Genomic DNA, 26,513 nt, shown 5'->3' with positions numbered 1-26,513 from the left:
TCCATAAGTAGTTATTAGGCATATAACATTTGACGCAAGTTATTCTGAAAAACAGTTATGTACTGAGAAACGCTTAAGAAATAAAGGCATTTTTATTTATTTATAAGGATATTTCTTCTTTCTGGAAGTAATAATGTGAACCAAATAAAAACGAATTAAAACATTAGTCTTCTTTGGATGATGGAAATCCTAAAAAACGTGTGAACAACTAAAAATAAATATTGATTATAGATATATATTTCACTTAATATAAGATAAGACACTGCTACGAACAATAATTAAAAATTAGTTGATGTAAACGGTTGAGAATCTTCAGAAAAGTCGTGGCTGCAAGGGTTATGCAAGTGTTCAAAAATAAGACCCTGAACAATATCTATTTCTATTTTTGGGCAGAATTGCGAAATAGAAACATAAAAATCAAAATAATAGGTGTGTGAAACATACGAGGTACGATTCACATAGTTATCAGCTTAACAACATAATAGCGTAGTACAAATGGTACGAAGACAATGGATAGCCCTGAGGTAAGCTGTGATTTACAACTTCATAGCACCATTTACAACTCCATCATTGCTACCAAGCTCTTCACTAAGTAGTGAGCCGTTATGTAACATTTCCTAAGGAAGCATGTGGGAACATGTTTCATTGTTGACTACTTTACGACTGGGACTAGTGATTAACGTTTTGCCCGTTCATCCTTTGAACTCGTTTAGTCCTTAAGAAATATTTGGTCTACTCACCTTATCGGATGTAATAGAGGCAGTGTCTGTTGGAGATATGATGAGGTTACAAGAGTCCTCACTTGAGTCACTGGCATTGCTCAGCTGGCTGATACGGCTGCTGAGATCTAATGAACTGATGCGAGAGTGCTCTGGACTTCTGACCTCAGAGTCATCCTCTGACTCCACAACAATTCCCCTCTCCTTGGCTGTCTCCAAGTAGTTCAGAATATCATATTTGCTGGCGCCTTCAAATATCGACCTGGTCGGGATAGAATCGTTGATATCCACGGTGGTAGGAGGCGGTGAGAGAGGAAGGGGAGGTGGTGTGTCTGAAATCTCCTCGTATATAGGATCGCGAATGATTTCATAGTGATTCTCATCAGAATCGAACTCCAGCCCTATCCTCACTTCTTCCTCCTCATCCGACTTGACCTTACCGGATTTCTTCAGATTCTTAGCACAGACGTAACAATCGGAGTTTTCATCTGTGTCATCCTTTGATGCGAACACGTCATCGTCCAAGTTTTCTTCTGGCTCTATAGACGACTGAATGTCAGGCATTATCTGGGCGTCCGTTGTGTCTTCAATATGTTCTGGACCTTTCGTAGTAAACTTTTCGTCTTTCACTGTTACAAGACAATCGTGGGTACCTTGCCTTTCTTTTTCTTCTTGAGACGATTTACTGAGTCCACAAACATGTGGAACTATATTTTTCCTTGCTGCTTCTACAGGATCTACGTTACTTCGTATCAACTTATTTATTTCTTCTTGAGCTTCTTTATTTATTGTGTTTTCTTTTACAGTATCGCTCTTTCTAAGTACTGCTTCATTTTCTTTGGTAGAAGTATCAACTTCGGGAGCTACGGATGGTTCGACGATCAAAAGTGTCCTGCTTTTGTTATCACTGGGACCAATAGTCACATTGCTTTTGTATTCACTTCTTATTTCAATTTGCGTATTATTTTTAGCAGTCTTATTTTTATTGTTATGGTAATCAAACCCACCCACGTTTATTGTTACTTTGTTACTTCCTGTGTTGCTCACCGGAGGCTTGTAATCCCCAATCACCACTGATGTTTTGATGACTTTATGTTCACTCTGATCATTCTCCTTTCCCGTGATCATGATTGATGTCCTCCTGTTAGGGTGAGTTTTTGGACTGGTAACTGACATCTTGTGCGAGGGAGAGGACACCGTCACTATCGTACAATTTTGAGTAACCTCTTGATCATTCGTGACCGTGGAGTCTGATGCCAAAGGGATATGCAGTTTGACAGATTGCTCCACAATAGTTTCTTCCAATTGAGCTCCCGTTTCGTCTTCACTTTCATCGACTCCTTTAGAATTCTTTTCAAGTGCTTCATAGACCTCCGTTACACTGGAGAGTGTCTCCATTGCAGGTACATTTTCTTCCAAGGGCATCAAAGTGGCAAAATTTTCATTCGCAATGCTCGATTCCCGATTCCACAATGGGCCCTCTTCTACATCATCTGTGGCCGCAGATATGGGGAACGTGAGAGAGGTCCTCCTCGGGAATAATCTCCCAGAGGGAGAAGAATCTGCTCTATTTCTGACCGGAGAGTTGGAAGAACTTCTAGGCCTCAGATCACAACTCCTTCCTTTATTCTGGTTTATCTTCTCGATCTGCTCTCTTGTGAAGGGAAATATCTGTCTTGGCGGAGGAGGGGGCGGAGGAGGGGAACATTCAGGTGCTGGCGAATCCGCGATAGATTGATTCGCCATATGGTGTTGCTGAAAGATGCTTATATCTTCGCAGTTTGTTAAGTCCTGAAGATTAGAATCTACGAGGAGAAGAGAGTTCTCTGCAGCGGGTGGTGGAGGCGGTGGTGGCGGTTCTCTAGGCCTAGGACGTCCTGGACTCAACACTCTGCGCTCAGGCTTTCTCCCTCCCTCAGTGAAGGTGTCCCGTGAGTCTCTGCGACCTGCTCGTAGCCGCAGGCGCATTGTGTCATTGAACTTGGACCCTGGGTCCGCTCCTGGAGACATGCGGTCACTAAGGCTCCTCTGGAGTCGGTTCGTGCTCCGCCCTTCATCTGGAAACAAAGGACAAATTAGCCGATTTAATATCTATCTTGTCTCTGTATCACGGAATGCTGTTTAGTAACATCTTGATTGGCTAAAATGGAATCGTCATTAAATGATCAGAGAAATTTGTTTCTGTGTGAGTGTGCATATATATATATATATATATATATATATATATATATATATATATATATATATATATATATATATATATATATATAATCATAAATTAAATCACACCTTTCTTAGTTTGGAAACCCTGTTTTGGGATTTAAATGTTTTCATTTTGATGTCATTTTATAGAATATATATATATATATATATATATATATATATTCTATATATTGGTATAAAATTGATTACATTGTGTGTGTGTGTGTGTGTGTGTGTGTGTGTGTGTGTGTGTGTGTGTGTGTGTGTGTGTGTGTGTGTGTGTGTGTGTGTGTGTGTGTGTGTGTGTGTGTGTGTGTGTGTGTGTGTGTGTGTGTGTGTGTGTGTGTGTGTGTGTGTGTGTGTGTGTGTGTGTGTGTGTGTGTGTGTGTGTGTGTAGAACATATTTTTTTAACTGATTCTAATATTAAATTAAGTCACAGATCCGATTTCACAAAGAATGATGTACATACATTTAGTTATATTTTAAGTAGAATAAAGGCAATATTAAGTAAGAAACGTTGTAATATACGCTTGAAATTATACGAGACATTGCCATAGAACCAGTACACAATGAACACGTTTTAATCCCAAAAACGGGGTTTCCAAACACAGAAAGGTGTGATTTAATTTATAATTTTGTAGAATATTCTCCATAATTTATATCTAAATACGTGTAATAATAAGGTGAGGAATGTTTGGCCGCAAGGTGGTGGCGAAGTGGTTACATAACTGAACCACGCCAGCGCCAGCTACACCGCGCCTGCCGCACGGCCGCTACGCTTTCATGCTCCTGCATTTTTGTGGCACCCATTCGTATGGAAATGTCGGCATTGAACGTGTCGGAACACTGCTCTGTCGTAAGCTCTTTGTCACGGCAGAGACATGAAATGTAACTTAAATTCCCTTTCGAAGTTGGATTTTTTACACCAATGGCACTTTAATTGATTACATTAAACTTTTTTAAAGAGGAACAAATTTGCAAGTATTGAGCTCCCCGATAATAGAACCCGTGACCATTCGTGTAGACAGCCGCAGCCTTTCCTCTACGCTAAGGTGAAGGTCAATGATTATGAATAATTTAACAGATTCTTATGTAATAATCCTAATGACTATAAAAATGTATTACAGCAGTAATTGCTTACACAACTAAAAATGCGCAATATGTCAATAAATACAAATATTCTAAAAAATATACTATTTTACTAATAATTAACATACATACATGGGCACATATACAGAGTGTTCACAAACTTCTGTGGGAGACAGTAGTCATCATTTAAAGCAATTTAAAGTATGTCAAGAAATGTGTCGTTTAGCTGCTAGCAGCCATTTTGTAATTTTTATAAAAAAATTAGTATCCTTAGAATTATTTTATCAAAGAAATCCAGATTTGGCACATAGATTTGAATAGATAATAGATCAATAAACAAAATAATTGTATCATTTTCTTTAAAATTAACAAAGTGGCGTATGTTGAAAATATTAAAAGTCAAATTAAAAAAATCGTATAGTGGCTCAATCTGCCAATGAAACATTCTTTGCTTGAATAATGAATATATATATTATACATATGTGTGTGTGTGTGTGTGTGTGTGTGTGTGTGTGTGTGTGTGTGTGTGTGTGTGTGTGTGTGTGTCCACGACGTTACGTCTACTTTATTAGTTTTTCTCTCAGTATTCAACATAATTTGAGACAATATGAAAAACGTTGCTTTAGGAAAGGAAACAATTCTGTAGTACAAAACAACATCACACTAAACACATATTTCCCACCAACAATATTGAAGAGTTTTGGCATTTTTCTGTAATGCAATCATCTTTTTGACTTTGTAATAGTGGACAGACACAAATTTTCAAACTTTACGATATTAAACAATTGTTAATACACATTAAATGTATATAATATTTTGTATTTGCATGTGGCAATTAAAAAATAATAATCTGACAAAAAACTGTTTGTTTAATAGTTACGCTGATTTGAAATACGTTTCTGACACTTGGTTTTATGTGTGTCAAACTGAAAAAACATGATCAGAGAAAAAATTATCATATTATATATTGAACCCTTTTGACATCTCTCCATTTCGACCTCCACAAAAACTAGCGCCGCTGACGAAAAATGTCTAACGGGAAATTTTTTACATTAAATTCAAGAAAAACCAGGTTGAGTGTTTGTACAGTGCAAGCTAGCTTTCGGCTCGTAACTATTTCTTTACCAGGAGGTAAAACAGCAGAAGTAACCCTAAACACTTTTATGTGACCATGTTTAACGGCCAATACAATAGCACTGTGTAGCGTCACCCTGCATTTCCGCATCCTGACAACAGGTAATTGGGCCGAGGCTAATTGTAATTCAGGGACAAATGGCTACTTGCAACTCTAGACACAGCAATTACACTGCCCTGGGCAGCCCGCAGCCCTCCATTACTTGCAGGACAGACTGTGCTTTCACTGCAGCCTGCAGTTGCAACGGGAGGTGGTCCACTATTGGACTGTTATGGTTCTGTCACTGAATTAGGAGAGAAACTCCTGGATTAGACCCGCTATGTTGGGCGCTGCGAGGGTGGCCCCATCTGCCAACGAAAGTTTAATGAGGCCAGACTCTACTGACCTTGTAAGAAAGATAACGTACTATTAAAGGTAGAAGTGTCATTTGGCACTAGAGAAACCGTAATTGAGATGAAAAGTAGAGCAGCTGTCAAAAACAATCTCCAGACTAAATATTATGGCTTTACTGCACCATATAATTGATATTCACTGTTAATTTTTGTTTGAGTGTCCATCACTTGGAGAAATGATGACTTTTGATGGCACTCCAGATGAACTTTTCTTCATGAGCTAGACCTTACTCTTATCACATTATGGGTTTTGTTTAGGAGTTATGGAGAAATATTTCGCTTTATCATTAGCCGAGAAAGCTATGTTATGTAATAGAATTATTACGGTGCAAATACTTCCATTAGGGCTTGTCAGCTGAAAGGAATTCGCTTGCTGAGAATTATGCCTTTGGGTGCATACTTAAAAACTGAAAAATGGTCAATTAAATCAATCCAAACTTGACGTGATAATACACATTTATATTGATAAATATTTTGAAATAATAGTTTTGAAGTAAAAGAACAAAATAATTCGTGACGTGTGTTCTTGCCATAACAATGGAGGAGATTATATTTGAATCTTGCCAAAGTAAAGGTAGTTACTGCTGATAAAAAAGGAAAGAACTATTGTGATACCAAAGAGCAAATCTTTAATTAACCCGGAAATTCAGCTTCAGAATAGAACAGAAAGTAAACAATAACACAACATTCTGCCACTACAGCACTGGTTTCACTTAACAAAATTTAAAATCAGAGAAATAAATTTCACTCTAAGTTTTCTGAAAACAAGCAAAAATAAATAAGAGGAATTGCGTATAAAAATAATGCAGCAGAAGTGTAAGAGAGAAAGACGGAACCCAAGGCCGGGCGAGCACAGACTGTACTTAATTGAGTTCCCACGGGTAAGAAGGATTACACAAGTCGCTCTACCTAACCCAAATACTGGCCCAAGGTCGGTCATGCTATTAGACCATCTTCAATAGGACAGGAGGAAGCGTTTGTAACTCAGCGTGAAGAGTATAAAAAGTTCGTAAAAGAAAACCACGCCGTTGCAAAATTTAAGCAAATCCTATAGATGAGAAATGCACAGACTTTGGAGATTACCTTTAGATTTGCACTTAGGGAATAGTTAGTGGCACTAAATAAACACGAATGACAGTGTATCAAGCTTAGTGTATTCAGGAGAGGACTCTCCCAAAATCATTGGAGAAAAATTAAAAAGCCTTGATAAGCCTTTTAACTTTGTTAATTATTTCACATATACATTTTAAGTATTTTTCATTTTGAAACTCAAAATCAAATTGTGCTTAAGTAGGACTGATTTGTGTTATTTATTTCACAGGAATTTAATGCAGGATGAACGTCTTTTAGAAAGTTTATTTTAGTTTGGATGGCCCCGCGCTTCTCGTTGGTTCAATGAGTGATATCGAGTTAGTTCAATGAGTGATATCGAGTTAGTTCAATGAGTGATATCGAGTTGGTTCAATGAGTGATATCGAGTTGGTTCAATGAGTGATATCGAGTTGATTCAATGAAAGATATCGAGTTGGTTCAATGAGTGATATCGAGTTGGTTCAATGAGTGATATCGAGTTGGTTCAATTAGTGATATCGAGTTGGTTCAATACGTGATATCGAGTTTGTTCAATGAGTGACATCGAGTTGGTTCAATGAGTGATATCGAGTTTGTTTCCTTGACTGTGATATCAGTGCAGGTTTTAATTAGACCCGAAATTCAACTATTATTCAAAATCTTTATTATAAACTCATCAGAGTATCATATAAATCTGAAAAAAAAAACAATTTCAGCGTAAAATTAACTGCTTACGGAATCTGTTAGACTGTAAGTGTTACGGATTTCCTGCAGAATATTGCTCCTCCTAAAAGTTCTTTTATGAGGTTGGGGAAAGTAAATATGCAAATTTGTTAATGTTAAATTGTCACTACTACAAACAGGTCAGATACATTGCCCGTAGTTGAGTCGTCCAAGCATGTATTTCCACTTAGATAAGATGCTTAGTGAAAACCTCTCACTGCACTTATACAGTTCCTTATAAGGTTTTCTATGAGGCTTCCAGAGTGACAGCATATTCAGGATGGGCATTGGTGGGGACCGGTCAGGATGTAATACAGCTAATGCCTATCAGAAGATAAAATGTTTTCTGCTTCTGGCTTGTGCATGTGTACCTTAAAAGTGGTTGTGCTCGCTTATGCCTGGACGGATTTCGTTAAAACTACTACTGATGGAATTGCAATAAAATTCTCCAAATAGTAAGTGTATTAGTACCTTTTGTATAGCTATACTGGATATTTATTTGTTATTTGAACTTTAACAATTTTCCACAGACTCTTACTTATTCGAACCTATGTGCCAAATTTGGTTTCTTTAGCTTTACTAGTTTTATAAATAATAATTTGTTAGTAAAAACACAAAATGGTGGCTAGCGGCTAAACTAAGTGGAAATTAGAAAAAGCTTTTCTTCATTTTTAGCTTAGAATCACACACAGAATTTTAAAATACATAGCCAATCCAACCTTTTTTGTTACATCCTGTTGTGTTTTAAATTTGATGAAAAAATGGAAATTAATTTTTCAATTGTTTGGCATTACTTGTAGTAAACTTGCAAACCATAATCTGTAAATTAGCAGAAATCGGATAATTTCAATGAAAACATTAAGCCCATCAGACAAGCCATAATTTTAACTACGGATAATTTTAAAATGAGCTGTCTCATTATATTACTGTATCTATTTATCTATCCTTCCACATTCTACCCATAAACGTCAAATTTCAATAGCATATGTCTGTTGGAACATGTCCCATAGCTTATCGTTTGGTTTTATTACCTACTATGATTTTTGCGATTTGTTGAGAATGTATTATTTGTCTTATTCAAATACAAATCTTACTAAAATGTTATCTTAAATGTATCTACATATTAAAAAACATCAATCATCTCGCTGTTTTCCCTTGCTGATAACAAATTAAGTCAGTGTTGATCATGTTGATTATGTAGATCACAGCTTTGTTTTCTTATCAACATATAAAAATGTCAACATTGTTAAAAATATCAATATTTAAAAATGGGCTCCTCTTATAAACCAATGAAAATATTGTGTTAATATTTTTGTGTAAGTTAAGTTCAAAGATACACACACAGAGGACATTACAAGGCTGCAAAAGTGTTTGAATTAATAAGTTTTAATAACTAATTCAGAGTGATGCTAAAACAAAATGTAGGACACGTGTGGTGCAAGAAATTATTTTATATAATATTATTTTGATCCATATGTTATAATACTAATAACGGCCTATAGTATGTTTAACAAATCAACTAAATAGGTCATCTACCACTTTCCATGAAGCACGAGGCGTATGATTTGTTCCGCTCTCCAAACCAAAAATCTGAATACCCCACAGATATTCGACAACCACAGATCGTATTAGAGTCAAACCTTGTTGCTGTGAAAGGACCAAATGGGTGGCCAGACCAAACAACATACTTCTGTGGAATGTGATGGGATCTGGACATGACCGTTCAGTGAAAGTGATTCACCTTGGTGTGGATAACGCATAACCTGCCTCTGACTGGTTTTACTTTCAAGTCGTATCTGGCATGGCAGAAGTACATGCACATAGGGCTGGTGTAGCAACGTGTATAAAGATCACAAGTGAAGAACACTCGTAGTTGTATACTCTAATACTCGCCTTCGGCTCGCTGGGGGCTACGCCTCCGTTATTGAGAATGGTGCGGGTCGTAATGCTTCGCTAACGCTCAGCCAAATGATATGTGATATACAAAAGTAATCGATGGATTAAATCGAACTTAATCTCGAGACCGAATCTAATTGGACGGTAATTTAGTAGTATAATAAAGAAAAAGAATTTAAGTTATGAAATTGACAAGAATTTACTACAGTTAACCAAAAAGGTCGCTTAATTTACAATACAGATATTGCGTTAGTTTTATGTCCCAACCTCTAGTCCAATCACAATTGGCCAATGAACACAAATAAATACTGAAAATGTCCCACATTTAACTAAAGTTTTTGACTCTAAACGCGTTTTTTTGACTTAACCACTAGTGATACGACAAAAAGTGACCGGACCTTTCTTGTAGAAAATTTAAAATTAACGAACAATTACGCCCTCAGATTGGAACTACGAACTCTAATTTGCACTGGTCATGTTTTATGAAATTTTAGAGTAACTTAAATGAAGAGATTGCTGGTTTTCAGGTACTTTTGTGCTTTCTAGCGATTAAGCAGAATTGTGCTTAAAAATTGTGTCTAAAATTGTGCTTTTTTCTCCTAAAAAAAGTATTTTAATAAGTATGGTGAAGATATCACGATCCATTTGGAATATATCCAGGCGTATCAGGACTCAATTTACACCCTGTGGAACTTTATGGAACTAAAAACCCTTTATTGAAGACCTCAACAAAACCTTCAGTCGGATATAAATTATTGCTTAGTAAAAACGACTGATACAAGTTACTAAAAGTCGGCGAATAAAAACCTGACACGATCCTAGGAGTATTCCACATTCTTCTATGTCCAGCACTCGTATGACCGCTTACTAGGCCCAGGTTCAGGTCTCATGAGTGTCAGCTCTCCTGAGGTCTAGAAAGTACGAAAGGTCAAGAGAATCTGACCCATCAGAAAGCGCCTACTATATTTAACGATCTTTCTCAACTGATTTATTCTTCCATGTCTTCTGCCACTGCCTACAAACATGTTAGTTGATCAAATAGAATTTAACGACATCCTATTTTGCCTAAACCAACAACATCTGAGGTAGATTTTTCTGGTAAGTGCACAATGTTTACTTGGTAAGTATCACAATGTATGTGTACAAGTACTTTTATACTCTTAAGTAAATAAAACAAACGTTTTTTCTCAGATGTGATGGTACTATTAGTGAAAATCGCATACGTAGCGAATTTTAGTGGATGTTCAAAAGTACGAATGCTCCGTAGTGAAAAGTCTAAATTAGCATACGTTTGTCAGAGCGAAAATGTGCTTAATATTAACTGACCAAAGGACTGCATTTCTTCAGATTGAATTCTTAGACTACCTGTAATATAGTATTTAAAGCCAGAAATACTATCAATTTACAATACATTTTGTAGTTACCTTCATTTTTTAAAAACTTATTTTGAGGGACTCTTACTTGAGGGACTCTTATTTTGAGGGAAAACTTACTTGGTACTCAAGTGTAACTTCGAGTAGGAATTCTGACGTAATGTTAAAACGTGAAAATATGCAATTAACTATGCAAAAAATTACAACACTTTGATAGTAGGAGAAGGTAATGTATGGTGAATAACATAACCTGTTTAAATGTATTAGAACACCACAGTAAAAAAACAAAAATCCTTAATATGAAACAAAATTTTGGTCTTACATATTGGTTTATTTTGAAATAGGGTTAGAATTTTTAAATACAGAATAATATTCATATCAGTGGATTAAACCAATATTTTAAAAGCGGAATTTGAGATACATGCGTAAGAGAAATTTTGAATCTAATACGGCAGCTAGGTAGTCGCAATGGATCATTGTTGTGTGACGTAATAAGCATGAATCCTGATTTTACTCACAATTGGGATGTAAAATCAACTCAAAGTAATATTCTCCATTATGCAACAATATTCACAAGCGTTACAATAATATTTGTATGGCTGAATAAGACGATGCAAAGGCAAAATACCTAGGTATATCTTTTACTAAGTTAGGCCGATTGCTGCCATAATTACAGAAAGAAATAGTTCCTTCGCTAAGTAAAATCGATAGTCGGGGAAAGCATTCCGAGATATCGTCGACATTGGCAGCTTTCTTTAGGAAACGGCATGTCAAGAAATTGCTGACATACAGAACAAACTCTGTCCAGCGGCAGAAGTAGCAGTACGCGATTCATTGAGCAATTCGCCGCGCTTCGCAGCGCTCGACACGGTCAATTGGGCATTGAAGATATTAAAGTAAACCCGTGGTATGGTCAACGATCACGGTTATGTTATGGCAACTTTCTCCTCCATGCAGAGCCCTGGGAGTGTCAAGCTGTGAATTCAGGATCTCACGGTGAGTTCTGGTAACGGCGACAAACCGTGAGAACTTTCTAGATAGAACTGTACTCTAGGTAACTCTCCTCGCCACCTAAATCTTCTGTAGGACTGACGCCCGAGGTACTCGGAAATAGACCTTGAGTAAGTTTCAACTCATGTATGCTTTTATCTATGGCTATAGTCCTTGAAGGCATGATTTTAGAATATTAACTCATACATTTACAAAAACATTTATACAGGAGTGTAAAGAATGTCTTATTTCACGACATGAAGTTAGGGCTAATAAACCATCTCTAACACTTAACCTGTGGACCAACGGCTTAAAGGTGACTTCCGAACCACCACCAACGGCCCGGCAGGCGGGCTGCTTGCAAGGACAGGATCACTCAGCTGCCACCCATCCAAGCAGCAGCCACGCTCGAATTGCTTGGCTCGGTTATCTTGCGATAAATGTCGTACCCGTGTTGAAGATTTATCAACTTTCAAGTAATGACGTACAGACAGGTAGAAAAAAGCAAGCACTCTAGGACACACACAAATATGAGAATGTTTCTCACATTTTATGGTATAAGGACTTTCAGTTCGTACTATTATGGTTCGCACCTCCTGAGACAGATCATACCTGTACCGTCTGCTGGTGAGATCACTATGACAGAAATTTGTGGAGACTATTGACGTCTAAATAACTGCACGAACCCCTTGACTATTTCATCTCTTACACCTCCCAATTCCCTAAATCCCAGTAGGCAATCTAAATATTTCATAGAAACACCTGTTTTAGTACATAGAATATCAGCATATTATTTTCAGATAACGAGTAGTTCCACGTCCAAGCAATCTATATATAATTGAAAGCAACTGAAAGATATAGAAATGCGCATCAAACATTTGAAGAAAAATAGAAATAGCATTGAAATAATTTTAAAACAATAAATTTAGCATGAATTGCATTGCTATATAGAGCCAGAATGTCTTAAATAAACAAAGCACTTTTAGTGGAATGTACTAAAGACCTGATAAAGAGTGGAAAATGTGTAGTGTGTTTTCTTATTAGAAAAGATTATCACTTTCTCGGAAACGTGTGTATATTCCCAGAATGTATAAATAATTCATTACCTTTACCTCGTATAAGAGTTCTTTTAAACTGACTATCTACATAACTGCTACAATAAATGATACGAAAACTCAACTGCAACAACCTTTTCAACTTGGAAGCTAAAATGACTTGGCAACGAAGGTGTTGTTGCCGAGTGTGTTGTACTACAAAAATTGGGAAACTTCTTGCATGATTATCTCTGGAATATTGGCAACATAGAGGAACTCAGTGTACATGAGCAATCCAAAAAGTTATATAATAGTCAAGTAACAAAGTCACTGTAAATAAAGGCACATTTATTTGTCACATTCCGACTCCGTATGTTATAAACTCAGATATATTCGATCTATAATAAAAAAGGATAACTACACCAATTTTATTCTAAGATTGATTATCTATTTTATGATATAAAGTTATTTAATTTGTAAATGCATCGAGACTGCCACACCACAAAACTAATTACCACCCGCTGGTGGATGGCGATGTCGGCAAGGAAGTTTTGCAATCAGAATTGTTCACTCTGACATTTGTAATTCCCCACGCCTTCAAGTCAACAAACATTCCACAAGCAATTCGATTGGGGAAGGTGTATTGGTACTGGAAAATTGATTCTACTGTTTAATTCAAACGACAATGGTTTTGTTGTGTAAATAAAATGATATTATGAATACAAAGAGGAAACGAATGCCAGCAGAGTGAAATTAAAATGTAAATAAAATGCGTGATAATGCAGTATAAATGCAAAGCTCAGGCAAAACTATGTGTTCTCAAAGATTGAAATTTTGAAACACAGATAAACAGATAATAACAAATTTTACCACATCCCACTAATATTATAAATGCGAAAGTTATAATGTTTGGATATTGGATGTTTGTATGTTTACATGTGTGGAGGTTTGTCCTCGAATCACGCTGAAACTGCTATACGGTTTGTGCTGAAATTTGGAACAGGTATAGCTTTTGGTCTGAATTAACACTTAGAGTGCTTTTTACCACCCATAACACATTCATTTTACCAAATTAAGTCGAATTCAAATTGAAAAATTAGTTTGTTTACATTCGAAGTATGATATTGGAGTGTTTTACATTGGATCCGGCAGATTGCGCTACGACACGTAATATAAATTGAACTGATACTTAACAGTTGTTAACACTTTCCGCTGAAGTTCATCAAAGAGGCAGAAACATGTGTTTACATTTAAATTTGATTAAATATTGAATTATTGTAAAGTGCTTAAACAGTAGTGTAATACAGATTGCAAATACGAAGTTATTTAATTTTAAATTTAGAATGCGCCAATGATCAATAATCTATCTAATACAATAGAAATGCTATTTATACGCTGTTATAACAACTACCTTATTGTATAAAGCTATGAATGTTTGCACATAACGTAATCTAATCTGGATGGTTCCTTTAACATTGTGTATGGCCTTTTTACTGTAGTTATTGAAAAGCTAATGGAGATAACATTGCCCTAATACTTGAAGCATATACCCCTAATACATATTTAGTGATTAATAAATATCAAAATCTAATAAATATCGGTAAAATATCAAAACCACTTAATCATCAAAATTTAACCTAAGTTAGATTCCGAAACCAACATATGAGACATTTGTTTTGTTTAGCGCAACAGCATAAATCAATTGTGGAACTGTAAATAGATTAGACCGGGGGTGAATTTAAACAACCAGAACAGACCCATATTGACCGCAGCAACTTTTTAGTTGTACGATACACTTTGTCATTGGGATAAAAAGGCTAACTCTTATTTTTACTGAAGCCATCGAAGAACTTCAATAAATTATCATGGAATGTGGGAGGGAAATACTAATCTTATAAATACTGTTTCACTTTACGACTTCAGGATCCCAAACCTCTGTTCTTTAAACTTAAATCTAAATTGGAGATTGGAATGGCTTTGAGTGACTATCGATTATCTCTAGACTGTTTATTATGTCATAGATAAAGAATACATAGATATATTGTCCAGTTTTTCAACAGAAAATTGCATGCGAAGCCGTGGGTAACTGATAGTTACCTAATATATCTCTTGGTTAAATATAAATTCAGCGCCTAAAGTATATAATTCCCTCAATTTAGTAGTTTAAATAAAAAATAACAATAAAAAAGCAAAATGCAGTACAATTTTATTGGAGTCTGCAAATATAGGAAGATATGAGATATTTCTGGAAGAGCTGACCAGGAGTTTAGAAAAACACTTTAAACATTATAATAAAATTAAAAAATGTTATTTTAATGAAATATTAGCAACTTACTCAACTAACAGTATTGGAAAGCTATCCGTATTATTTCAAATTCATAATGGAGTTCTCCACACCATGTGTTGCAAAACTGGCTCCGCTGAGTTTGCATGCAAAAAATTTGAAGCAAGAATATTGCTCATTTCATTAGGCTAACTTGTGTTACTGTCACACGATTATTTATCCTGCGATTTTCTCGTTTCTATAGGTTACACACAAAAATGTTACGCGAACTTTTTAATTTTCACATTACGCTATTTTGTGTTTCGTAATTACACTATATTCACGGTGTTACATTTAACTTAATAAAAAAAGAAATGAGATCACTAACGCTTAGCCAAATTCCATTGGGTGGCATGCACCATCATCGAACTTCGATAATCCTCAGCCAACCATTACGTACATTTTTCTCTGTTATTTTAGCTCATTTTCCAAACGCCAGATTTGTACCCTATAATTTTAATCAACGATTATTTTGCTCTTGATCGAAAAAAGTATCATTGCTTGTTATGTAATTGAGAGGATATTTATGGAATTGATATGACTTTGAACAACTGTGTTTATCTTTGTTTAAACGCATATAACTATGTTTCTGGTTGTTTTTTATGTGGCTATAATAAATGTACGTTTAGACAATACAGGGATTTATTATAAAGTACAAGTATTTTACTACTATCTGTAGAACGATAGTGGGCTCCTTTCTGCAATTTTGTTAGGACTCTAAGTCAAAGAATGTCTTACTTTATCTGGGGAAGTTAGTGCTAATAAGCCCTTGCTAACACTTAACCTGGAGACCAACGACTTAAAGGTGACTTCCTAACCACCATCAATAACCGGGCAGGCGGGCTCTTTGCAAGGACAGGTTCGCTGAGCGGTCACCCATCCAAGCAGCAGCCACGCTCGATGTTGATTCAGTTATCTCGCGGTTATCTTGCGATAACCGCCGTACCCGCTTCACTGCGCCATTAGCTCAGAACTACTCTCAATGATAGCCTCTCAAGATTGAGCCGTACCTCTCAAGTCTCGGTTACCGAGTAGCGATTATCTCAGAGTGTAACTAATACATGAAGAAATGCTCAGAGTTAATGAACCCGGCGACCACAGATTCCCACATCACTTTCCCTCTTCACATCTCACAGCCACAGCGACGGTGGTGCACTCAGACAGAATTTCACACAGAGACGTGTGTTGATTGTTATTAAGAGAAATGTTTAGTTAGATTTCCCTCTTCCGCTTTCTATTCACGCATACAAACAACTTAATGTGCGATTTGTAAAAATATCACAACTAATTATTCAAAGTTGTTATATACATACATGATGATTGTAGTTTCAAAATATCCTCAAAACGCTACGAACCTTTTTTGGCAATTTAGTAGCAAATGTTTGGTCAAATGAACTGCACGCCCATTGACTGTAACATATTTCAAAGTGGCTGTTATGGTGTCAGCTCCAGAAATAAGTACTGAATTCTTATTTCTTACTTCATATAAGAGGCTAAAGATGTGTAAGAAGTTGAATATGTGAATAAGGAAGGTTACGTGTGAATAATATACGAGTTTTTATGAATACGTACGAAACGTACAAGATGTACACTGAAGAAGAAATATATTCATGTGTCTGGGAAGACAAATTTTATGTAGTGCTGTAATGAGTTAAAGGTAACAATAATATAAATAATTTCTAATCCAAAATTCATTTTGATACAACTTCATTGATTCAGTACTGTGTTCAAATGAATAATGGAGATTGAAGTACATAAATATGATATTATAACATGACCGATTTTTATGTTTGATTTCTTAGCTAAATGCAATGACAAGAATAGGCATTTTACCGCATTTAAAACTGTGCAAAATAAACAAAGTGTTTCATGAATCTTGAAAGTACTCGAACGAAAAACACTTGTGATAGAATAAAGTTTAACCATTATATGTCTACTAATACGAAACAATTCTTTACAAAATCAAAAAAAATCTTCTCAAAAAATTTTAATACATTGAATTATGAAGAGAAAAGGTGAATATAACGGTTTATCCGGAACATTTGAATGTTATTTAGAAAACGACAAGCAATATTTGCAATTTGAAGTACTTTAAAATTTGCAATACTTTGCAATTTGCAATACTATTGCATTTGCAATATTTTGAAATTTGCAATACTTTGAAATACATAGCAATGCAGTTGAATCAAATTGCATTGTATGTTATTGCAAAGTTAAGAAAATTTGTATTACATATGAAACGAAGGTATCGTTTGGAAAGACAACAAAGAAAACAAAACAGCATACTGTAAAAGATTATGAAAACTACAGAAATCCATATGATGCATGAAACAAAGTAAAACAATAGTTCAGTATAAAACACTGTAGATAACAGAAAAGATGAAGGACATTCTAAAATGACGTTACCTTGATACTTCCGTTACCTCACATGTCGCACAATCCAAGGACCAACAAGGCACAAAAATAACACGCCACAACGACCGGACGAAAAAACGAAACTGAAAAACAAAAAATTCACAACAAAAATATTGGCACACGAACAGAAGAACTGACTGCGTTCCGCCCGACCAGCCTGTAGAAAGTGAACGTACCGCCTAAGGACCCAGTGAAAGTGGCGGGCCCGTCCTGTCGTACTACCGGGGATGGAGAGGAGAGTAGCAGGTTTTGTCCTCTTGATTACTTTCCGGTTTCCGAATCGGTAATTCACTGACCTTAACCTTCGCTAGGACCATAAATGTAAACCTGTTCCAGGTTCGCCCGACACTCCAGCTTCCCCGCCTCCAGGCAGACTACCTCGGAGCAGACACTATGGCGAACTGGAGTAAGCCGAGGATTGCGGTGTAATTTGCCTCTGAAAATGCCAAGGAGGTTAATTTGCGTAATGGCGTTTGTTCTGAGTGGTCGGTAGTTTTGTCAAAGTGGCCAATTTTGCACTCCAGACAATGAAAAGTTTATAACACCACACTCGGAGCATTCCTTCGAGATGAAGTTCTTGAAGCCTCCGTGAGAATGCTCACATCAGGATTTAGAGGTTTGGGAGAAACTAAGCTGTTATTGATTAGCACGATAGACCGACAAAGGAACAAGTCATCACACAACATCGCATGCTCCTTCACTCAAAAGGATCACGAAGGCATTATATTTATAGAGCTGGTGATCATTGCATGTTCCTGTCGTCATGTAACCTTCCACTGGCGCAAACCTCAGCACGTTACAAACTCCAATTGAATTCCACCCTAAATGAAAAACAACTTTGTTTCGTAAAGTTGAAGTCCGTGGTCTGGGAACCTTAGGATGTAATGTAGTCACTCCAAAACCCTAAACCGAACAAAAGGGATGAGTCATTTCAGAGAAGCATAAGCATCTATTTTAAAGATAGCCCGTCCTTTTTGTGTTGATGAGGAAAGTGTAAAAATATCGGCGGTCCGTCTACAATAATATCACCGAACTGAAGAAATTAACAAATGTTTCATGATTATTTATTTTACAGATTATTAAACTTTCTGTATATCACAATGAAAATCAATGAGCAAAACTACGGTTTCAGAAGGGTTCTCTCTACGCGTAGCCTTTTTCGAACAGAATTTCTAAATATTTTTGAGGGAAACAGTTTTAAACCAATTGCAAATTTTTATCTTCCCAGAAATTGAAAGCGCGTCTTTATGGTTTGAGGAACGTAGTCTTACCTTTAAACAATGATGAAGATAATTCTTCATTAGGTTTTAGTAGGCCTGAGAGGATGCATTTTCCGTTTACCTGTATTACGGCAAACATTTACGGTATTTTGATATTTCGGTTTGTATGTTTTTTAGTATTTTTATGTAGCTCTGTGTCTTCTAGTGTAAACAATTTTCTGAGATAGAATTAGTTACCTTCTTCAAAATTGATAAAACTCTTGAAAAGGAATCTCTTACGATATCCTCATCTGTGGGCAATAAATTGGGAAACCATAACGATTTGCAGTTGCCGCCGTTTTAACACCCGAAACTCATTGCGCCCTCCATCCGCAGTTGCCGCAGTTTCAACACCTGAAACTCATTGCGCCCTCCATCCGCTGTTAATGCCGTTTCAACACCCAACACTCATTGCGCCCTCCATTCGCAGTTGCCGCCGTTTCAACACCCGAAACTCATTGCGCCCTCCATCTGATGCTGCAGGGCAAGGCGGAACCGAACTGGGCCTTCAATTCAATCGGATTGGAATCACTTTCGCTCCTTTCTTCCTTCCGCATTCACCGACAGCCGCCGCCACCGCCGCCTCTATCTCCAGACAGAACACTGCATGTCACGTACAGTACAGCTGATACAAGATATGCGGGAGAACTAATAAGGAAACGCTTTGGGATAACTTGAGCGTGACGGCGTCACGTACTTAATTCCGCTCTGGTGCCGCGCCGCTCCCAGTGAGAGGGAATAGTGATAAAGAAGAATCAATCTCTTTAATCATTTTCAGATACAATAAATTCCACTCACTAGTTTAGATGCATCAATACCTCTTTGGTGTGAATCGCAATGCACTTTCGAAGTAAAGCATTTTTAACTGTAATCGCAGATCTACAGATAAATTAATACGAAATCTGTAAACCAAAATTTTACTTGATATTATGCGAGAGCTCTCAAATTTTTACGGTGTTTTTCTGTCCTATTGTTATTTTAGGCTACTCTTCCGTAATAATGAAAGATTTCCATGAAGTTGAAGATACCATTTTAGAGATTAACGAACTTGATTTTACAAAATTAGATACCTAATCGGTGCAAATATTGTAACATAAATCGACAAAATACTATAAGAGTAAATTTATTAGGTCTTGGGTTGATTTGGCACCTATCTTGAAGATTTTGGAGGACACTTACTGATTTAATCCTCTCTTTAGACTTTTCATGCCACCAACAGATTTGAAAAATAAGTACATAGCAGGCAAAGAAATTGTAAAAATCATGGATAATCAGACATTAACTATCCTTCTTGTTGTAGATGATGACGCTCCTACATCCTGCATCTGGAGGGTCTGCTACAATTTTCTACACGCTAACCGTTTAGAGGAGAGAAGGTGGAGAGGTCACAGGCTGTCACTTTAGCGTCTCACACGTGATCCTGGATAATTGATCACAGTCCAACTCCTTTGACCTCGCGGATTTTCACTTTTTAAATACCCACGAGTGAGAGTGAACTGTGATTGGAGAAAGGCCAACCGATCTTCTAACCGATGAGAATGAAGCTAATAAGTAAGCCACGAATCTAATTTTGCAAGGTATAGAGATTATTGTAGTGATTGAAATTATGGTTTAAGTAACACTCTACTCTTTCATCAGAATGTGCAAAAGAATTTACACTTGTAACCATCGCTTCGTCCTGATGATGAATTGTTATCTTCAATCTTCTAATCCAAATTTCTAATGCCCGTATTACTTGCAGAAGCCTCCATTAAAACTATACTGTATGAATCTACTCTTATTTGCTCTTTGTCTTTCAGCCGATCCAAAAGTCTTTAAAATCCAAGACTAAAAATAATTCGTTGTTCACAGTTCAGAGTTAAAAAATCCTTTATTTCCCATAAATCAACAAACGATGTACATTTCCAAGAGCTTGGCAGAGCACTCGTGAAAAAAGGTAAATATATTTTATTTAATACATTAATTACAAGCCTGTCCTACAGTTCGCAATTAGTCCATAATTTATCAACTATTTTTCAGTCCATCTCGTGTTTATCCTGTTGCATATCTCCAGGCGCTCGATTAAATAATTTAATATTAATATAAAACAAATAATAACAAATTTTAAATAATAACAAATATACAATACTTCTGATCCCATACCGGTGCAACAATAAGAAATAATAAATAAATAACAGCAAACAAACATAGCAAAAAGACTAACAACAACAATTCAACAACAGTTTCTAACATTTATATAATCAAAAAATATAACAGATGAATACGTTAACGAATCAATAATAGTTTTCACACAAAATTTAACTCATTTACATTAAAGAGAGGTTTACAATAAGAAATTTTGCCTTCATTTTAAATTTTGGTTTATCCTCAAACAATAAAATCACTACCAAACTCAACTAAGAATCTATTAAACTGATGTATGCCTGCATAAAAGAACTGTTGTCAGTTGAGAATTGCTCATTTCGATCTATAATGATGGATTGCCGAGTGTGACCAAACGAATAATGTTTACCACATTATGACCATCTGCTATGTCCCGGAATGCGCGTGGGAGGGCCTAGTGAGGCAACTGAAATGTCAAGGTAAAGAACGGCCCGGGTACACTGCATTAAAGGTGCGGAGATAGTGGGTCTCGAGGTCATAGGTGAGGGAGGTGCAGAAGTATCATCGGCAAACCAGTGTTGGGGAACGGCACAAGCTGAAGAACAACAAGTTTAGTGCCATTATGTAAAAGTTGTCCTTTTCAACTAGGTCTTCAATGGAATAGAATTATGGGTCCCTGGACATGTCGATTTGTGTTTTCCTAGAACTCAAAAAGCATTCCAATTAAACACAAATATTCTGTATATTTCGTATTTTTCAATTTTTCGCGTCTTTAAACCACCGAAAAGATGCAACACAGAAGTTAAATGGAACACTGTAAAGTAAAATTCGATCTGAGGAAACGAGTCTGGTTGATCCATGGGTATTGATGGGACTAAACGCACTAGTAAAGAATTTTGTAGAATGGAAACCTCAGTGAGAGACTTATGGCAATAACGCTTGGGTAGCTGGAAGCAAAATACGATAATGTCACAGCTATTTACTCTGAGGATACTGCTCCTCAAAATATCTACTGCATACGTGTATTTTGGATATAAGTTTGTTGAGTTTATTTTGATAAATCATCTTTATATTTCTTGATCGTGTACTTATCTCCTTTAAAATAATATTTTAGATTTTAGGGACAGTGTATTTGTAAAAAATGGGCAAACGCTTTGAGAAATGGTAAATCTTTTAATTAAAGGAAAAAGATAAACCCTGGCAGCCTGGCATTGAATTACTTTACTGCTTGACACCTACTTAAAAGTGGGATTAACACATTTTCCGGTAACAAAACGAGTGATAAGAATATTATTGTTTTATAAAAGTATGATCTGAAAAGCGTACGTACGATAAGTGATCTATTGTATCTGATACAATTTAAACTTACTTCTGTAATGCACAACAGTGTTATATCACAATTTTAACATGAAATTAACATTTTCTCTTTTTTTCTAAACGAGTGTTTTAGTTAAACATTTTACTATTTATTGAAAAAAAAAACAACAAAACAACTGACCCTAAGATAAAACTAGTAGATATTTCAACAGTTCCGACAAAAGTATCTTAATTGTTATTCTCATATGAGTATGAGTCTGTTTTCTGTAGGTGGCAGGGCGGTACTCAGCTTTGGCGCCCCCGGAAATATATATTCGGCTGGGCCCCGTCGTGCCCCGCCACCGCGCCTACTCCGCGTCCGCGTCTCTCAACACAGTCCTTCAATAGGTGTGGTAGAGCCTGGCCTGGGGCCCGGTAAAATTGTCCAAAAAACCCGTCTAAATACGGGCTTGGTAAGTGGTAAACATATTCTGCCATATCCAAAGCTATTTTTTATTTAGTTTCACACTTGGTAAAATTAAAAGTTTCTAACAAAATAATTGGTCTGAAATAATAGACCACAATACACTCAACTTGAATTTCTTCACGTGTCTGGAACATGACTTACTTATTTTTGGCTCGTCATAGTTTTTTTTTGCAAATGGCGGATGGCACTATGGGTTCGATATTTTAATCACTTACGCCATTCGTACTTTTACGATGAATATATTTTGTCATGTTCCTTGTACGAATTCTAGACGAATTTTAAAATTTTATATTTTATAGATTTTGGGATCAAGAAGTAAACATATGTCAGCACCTGTGAAAGAAGCAAAGTTATATAAGTCGTGAATTATCAGTAGTGTATCTATGAGGCTCCTCAATGTGTGCGTTCAGTACAGGGTTTCCAACACCAATAACTTAATTCAATCAACTTCTCCTTTAAAGAGACTAATTTAGAATTCTTAACCATACAATTTTAGGTCTGATTGTGTTAAATAAAAGTAGGTCCAGAATCTTTGATGGAAGCCCAATGGCCATTCTCGTAATTACTTCAGGAACAAGCGATGGTGGATTAAGCAACGATTTCAATTAGTTTTATTATAACTGTTACAAATTACATTCAACATAGCTTTTACGCATTCTTGCTTGAATTCGGTTACAAAATCATAATAATTTGTGTACTTTGGTCAACAGCTATTGAAATTTACAGTTTTATTTTGGTGTTTGGTTCCTTGTTCAACCTATTTTTCTACATTTGCTTTTCGATTTATTATCTATAATACGAATTAATAACTACATTTACTTATTTCATCCATACTTTCTATTCTGGCTCTCCTACCGACCTAAATATCCAAGGGCTGTTTAAAGGCGAATTTACATAAATAAAAATTGCAAATGCAGTCCTTAACCAGACACAAGAGTGGCATCCAGAAGAGAATTGAGGAAGGCAAATTGAAGAAGTACTCTATGAAGAAGACAGATTTAAGTGGTTTCCAGAGTTACAGGGGTTTAGTCGCGCCACCTCATAAATAATTGAGCGATAATCTCTAGTCGAGGAGAAATTCTGATCAGCTAAAGGCGGACGTCCTCCAAGGCAGGAAAATCTCTCTGGTAATTGGCAAGGAACAATGACAACTTCTGATGCAAAAACTGGTCCGTCGCGTCGTGGCGAGAGAGGAAGGCGACAGCCCCTCTCTACTTCTTTTTCTTCTCCCTCCTACACCCGAACTCACCTTTACAGCTGATATGTCAGGTTGCGACACGACACCGCGAAAGGTGAACGAAAGGCAAAGAGGATTGTGAAAGGATAACCTTGAATGTTGGCTCCGACCAACTCTTCCTTCTCCTTCGCGATAGTCGACTGTCCACGGAATTACCATTTAGTTTATATTTAGTGGATGTAAAAAACTAATTGTAAATAAAAAACTCTCAGCTGTGTTATCCGAATTTCTCATTATTTGTTTCTTGATCCCAAAATAAAATAAAAATTGTAAACTTTAAATTAAGCGTATAAAAAAGTAAAAAGTAAAGTAGTCTTATTTAACCAGGCGTAGTTAGGGCTAAGAACGTTCCTTGATCTGGCTATCTCACGGTAACCGTTATACCCGCTACACTGCGCCATTGGCAAAAACTTGCATTTAATTGGAAGTTTTGAAAGTTGATGACTCCAAAGAATATGTTTATAAAGAATTGAGCAATTTCAATGATAAGCTATCAAAGGTAAAACAGATTTTAAGGGAGGCCTACCTTGGTCTTCAGACGAGTCTTCATCCATCATCCGTGGGGCGTCCAGGGAGCTATGAGGTCTGTCTTCAGACCGCGTCTGGTTGACAGCTTGAGCATCCTCCTGGTTGTCGCCAAAAAATTGGAGCCTGAGGACCTCAGAGCTCTCTGGATTGGTGATCACCACGTCAGGTGTTAGGACTGTTGGAGTTACTGTAGTCACTGCAGAGGTCATGTCCTCCTCACGTTCGGCTATCACCGCGGGACCCTCCAGAATGTTGTCATCCGAACCCTCTGTGACCTTGAACTGAACTTGTTTTTTCTTCCGGTTCTGTTGTTGCTTGAAATCCTTAAAAGTCGGCAGATATACATTTCTTGTTGCAGAGGGCGTAACAGATCGAGCCCCTGTTTCACCATCTTGCCTCGGTGATACACTACCAAAAGTAGTTGGACTATGGGAGAGGTTTGTACTTTCGGATAGGTTCAAAGTCGAGTTAGGTTTTTTCAGAATAGATTTTATTTCTAGAGACGCCGAAGATGTGAGAGAGTTTGATCTTCGATTGGTTTGGGTAGGAACATCTAACGCAAAATTAACTCTGTTTTTTCCACCAGTCTCGTTGGAGTTTTTTGCAGAAGGTTTGCTACTATTTACAGGTTCCAAACGGGATTTTGCCTTCCTTGGTGGCCTTTTCGGAGAATTTGTTAACCTCGGAATTTGCGAACCTTTAGGTTTTATGGATTCCACATCCTTTTTCTCGGAAAACCACGCTTTGTGTTTCTCCATGTCGTATATTTCTTCTTCTTCGTTGTCGGAGTCGCTTACAAATTCATTGGCGCTGACAACATTTGGAAGAGGATCACTGTTGTTGAACAGCCGTATCCTCTGTCCCCCTATACTAACACCTCCTGGGAGAGGCTCTGATGCCCTCGAAGGGTCCTCCCATTTAGTTTTGTACGTATCCAAAAAACCTTTTTTGCTTCTGATGCTACCAGGAGCGACTGATTTTCGTGGTTTCTTTTTATCATCTACACTTCTAGACTTCACACTTTTCCTGCCCCCGTACGTGCCATCGTCCAACGCATTCTCACTCAAATTGTCACTAAACTCGTCCTCTTCGATTGAAAACCTCGAGTCAACCGGATCGCTGTTCTTTAGGTACTGAGAAATCAGTTCATAAGGGTTAACATCGCACTCTAAAATTGACTTTCTAGAAGAAAGGTCACTTTTGTCAACTACACTATTTAGATTTAAAGATCTCCTATCGACGAATCGATTGTCGGGAGACCTGTGTCTAGGAGGAGATTTACTTCGTCTTCTTCTTCGTCCGGGAGGTGAACTGCTTTTAGCTCTGGATCTCCCTTCTGGTGGCACCCTGAGGGTAGATGAGACAGTGGCTAGACGAGACTTCCTCATGATATCGTAGGGGTCCTTTAAGTCCTCCAAGAGAGGGAGCTCGGGTCGACTCTTCGGCTGAGTCAGCCGGACCGTCCCAAACCCTCTGATGGCGGTCGGAGAATTCACGTTCCATGACGTTCTCCTGGAGCCTCCGCACTTCTTGCAGACAGCCGTTGAGGACTTTTTACTCCTGGTAGTCCCTGAGAGGAAGTCCGCGCAAGCACACATAACCAGGGCGTAGCCCCCTGGCTGCGGTGTGCCCAGGATCACGTTGGGACCCGGCGGTTCCGGATACATGAAGAGACTCGGGCGTGAGCTCTGGGGGCGAGCATTCATGGAGCCGTAGAGCCATGTCTCCGCGTACTTCATAGACTTGGAAAGAGCGCTGCCCCCAGATAGCGTGCCGTACTTGTGCTTGTAGTCATGCATCGTCACTCCATCGAGCCCGCTCTGCAACAAACAAATCATCATCAGACCTTTTATCACAGTCATGCATGTCAAACTTATTTCACCCTGCACAATTTTAAATATTCGATTCAATTTGTTTATCTCCGAAAGGTCCTAAACCTTGAAATCAAACTGTAGAAGTTCAAGCAATAGGTGTTTCGATACAGATCAAAGTTTACAAATGGCTTCTCAAAAAGGTCTGTAAGAACTTCGATACACAATCCTAACTATTCCTAAAAGTAAACTAATCTTTTATTAGTACGTTCTCTTAAAAAGACTAAATGATACGAATTTTCAAAAGGTGTAACAACAAGAGCTGCCAGACTTCTTATCAGACAATACATAATACCACTCCAGACAAAGTTCAATGCAATGAAGGTAAATGCTCAAGGAATGTTTTCCATGAATAATCTCAATAATGTA

The 26,513-nt window shown here is 37.1% G+C and overlaps 1 protein-coding gene across 1 annotated transcript in view; it reads right to left on the bottom strand.

Annotated features, from left to right (window-relative positions):
* LOC124353715 overlaps positions 1 to 26,513 on the bottom strand; it is a 251,610-nt gene that overhangs the window by 24,078 nt on the left and 201,019 nt on the right. The window contains exons 5-6 of the mRNA XM_046803685.1: positions 24,272 to 26,093; positions 741 to 2,776 (exon numbers count right to left, since the gene is read on the bottom strand). Coding sequence (XP_046659641.1) covers positions 741 to 2,776; positions 24,272 to 26,093 — 3,858 coding nt within the window. The remainder of the gene's footprint in view (positions 1 to 740; positions 2,777 to 24,271; positions 26,094 to 26,513) is intronic.

The sequence above is a fragment of the Homalodisca vitripennis genome, chromosome 2 (assembly GCF_021130785.1).
Source record: "Homalodisca vitripennis isolate AUS2020 chromosome 2, UT_GWSS_2.1, whole genome shotgun sequence".
Classification (NCBI taxonomy): domain Eukaryota; kingdom Metazoa; phylum Arthropoda; class Insecta; order Hemiptera; family Cicadellidae; genus Homalodisca; species Homalodisca vitripennis.
This window is presented reverse-complemented; position numbering and strand designations above follow the sequence as displayed.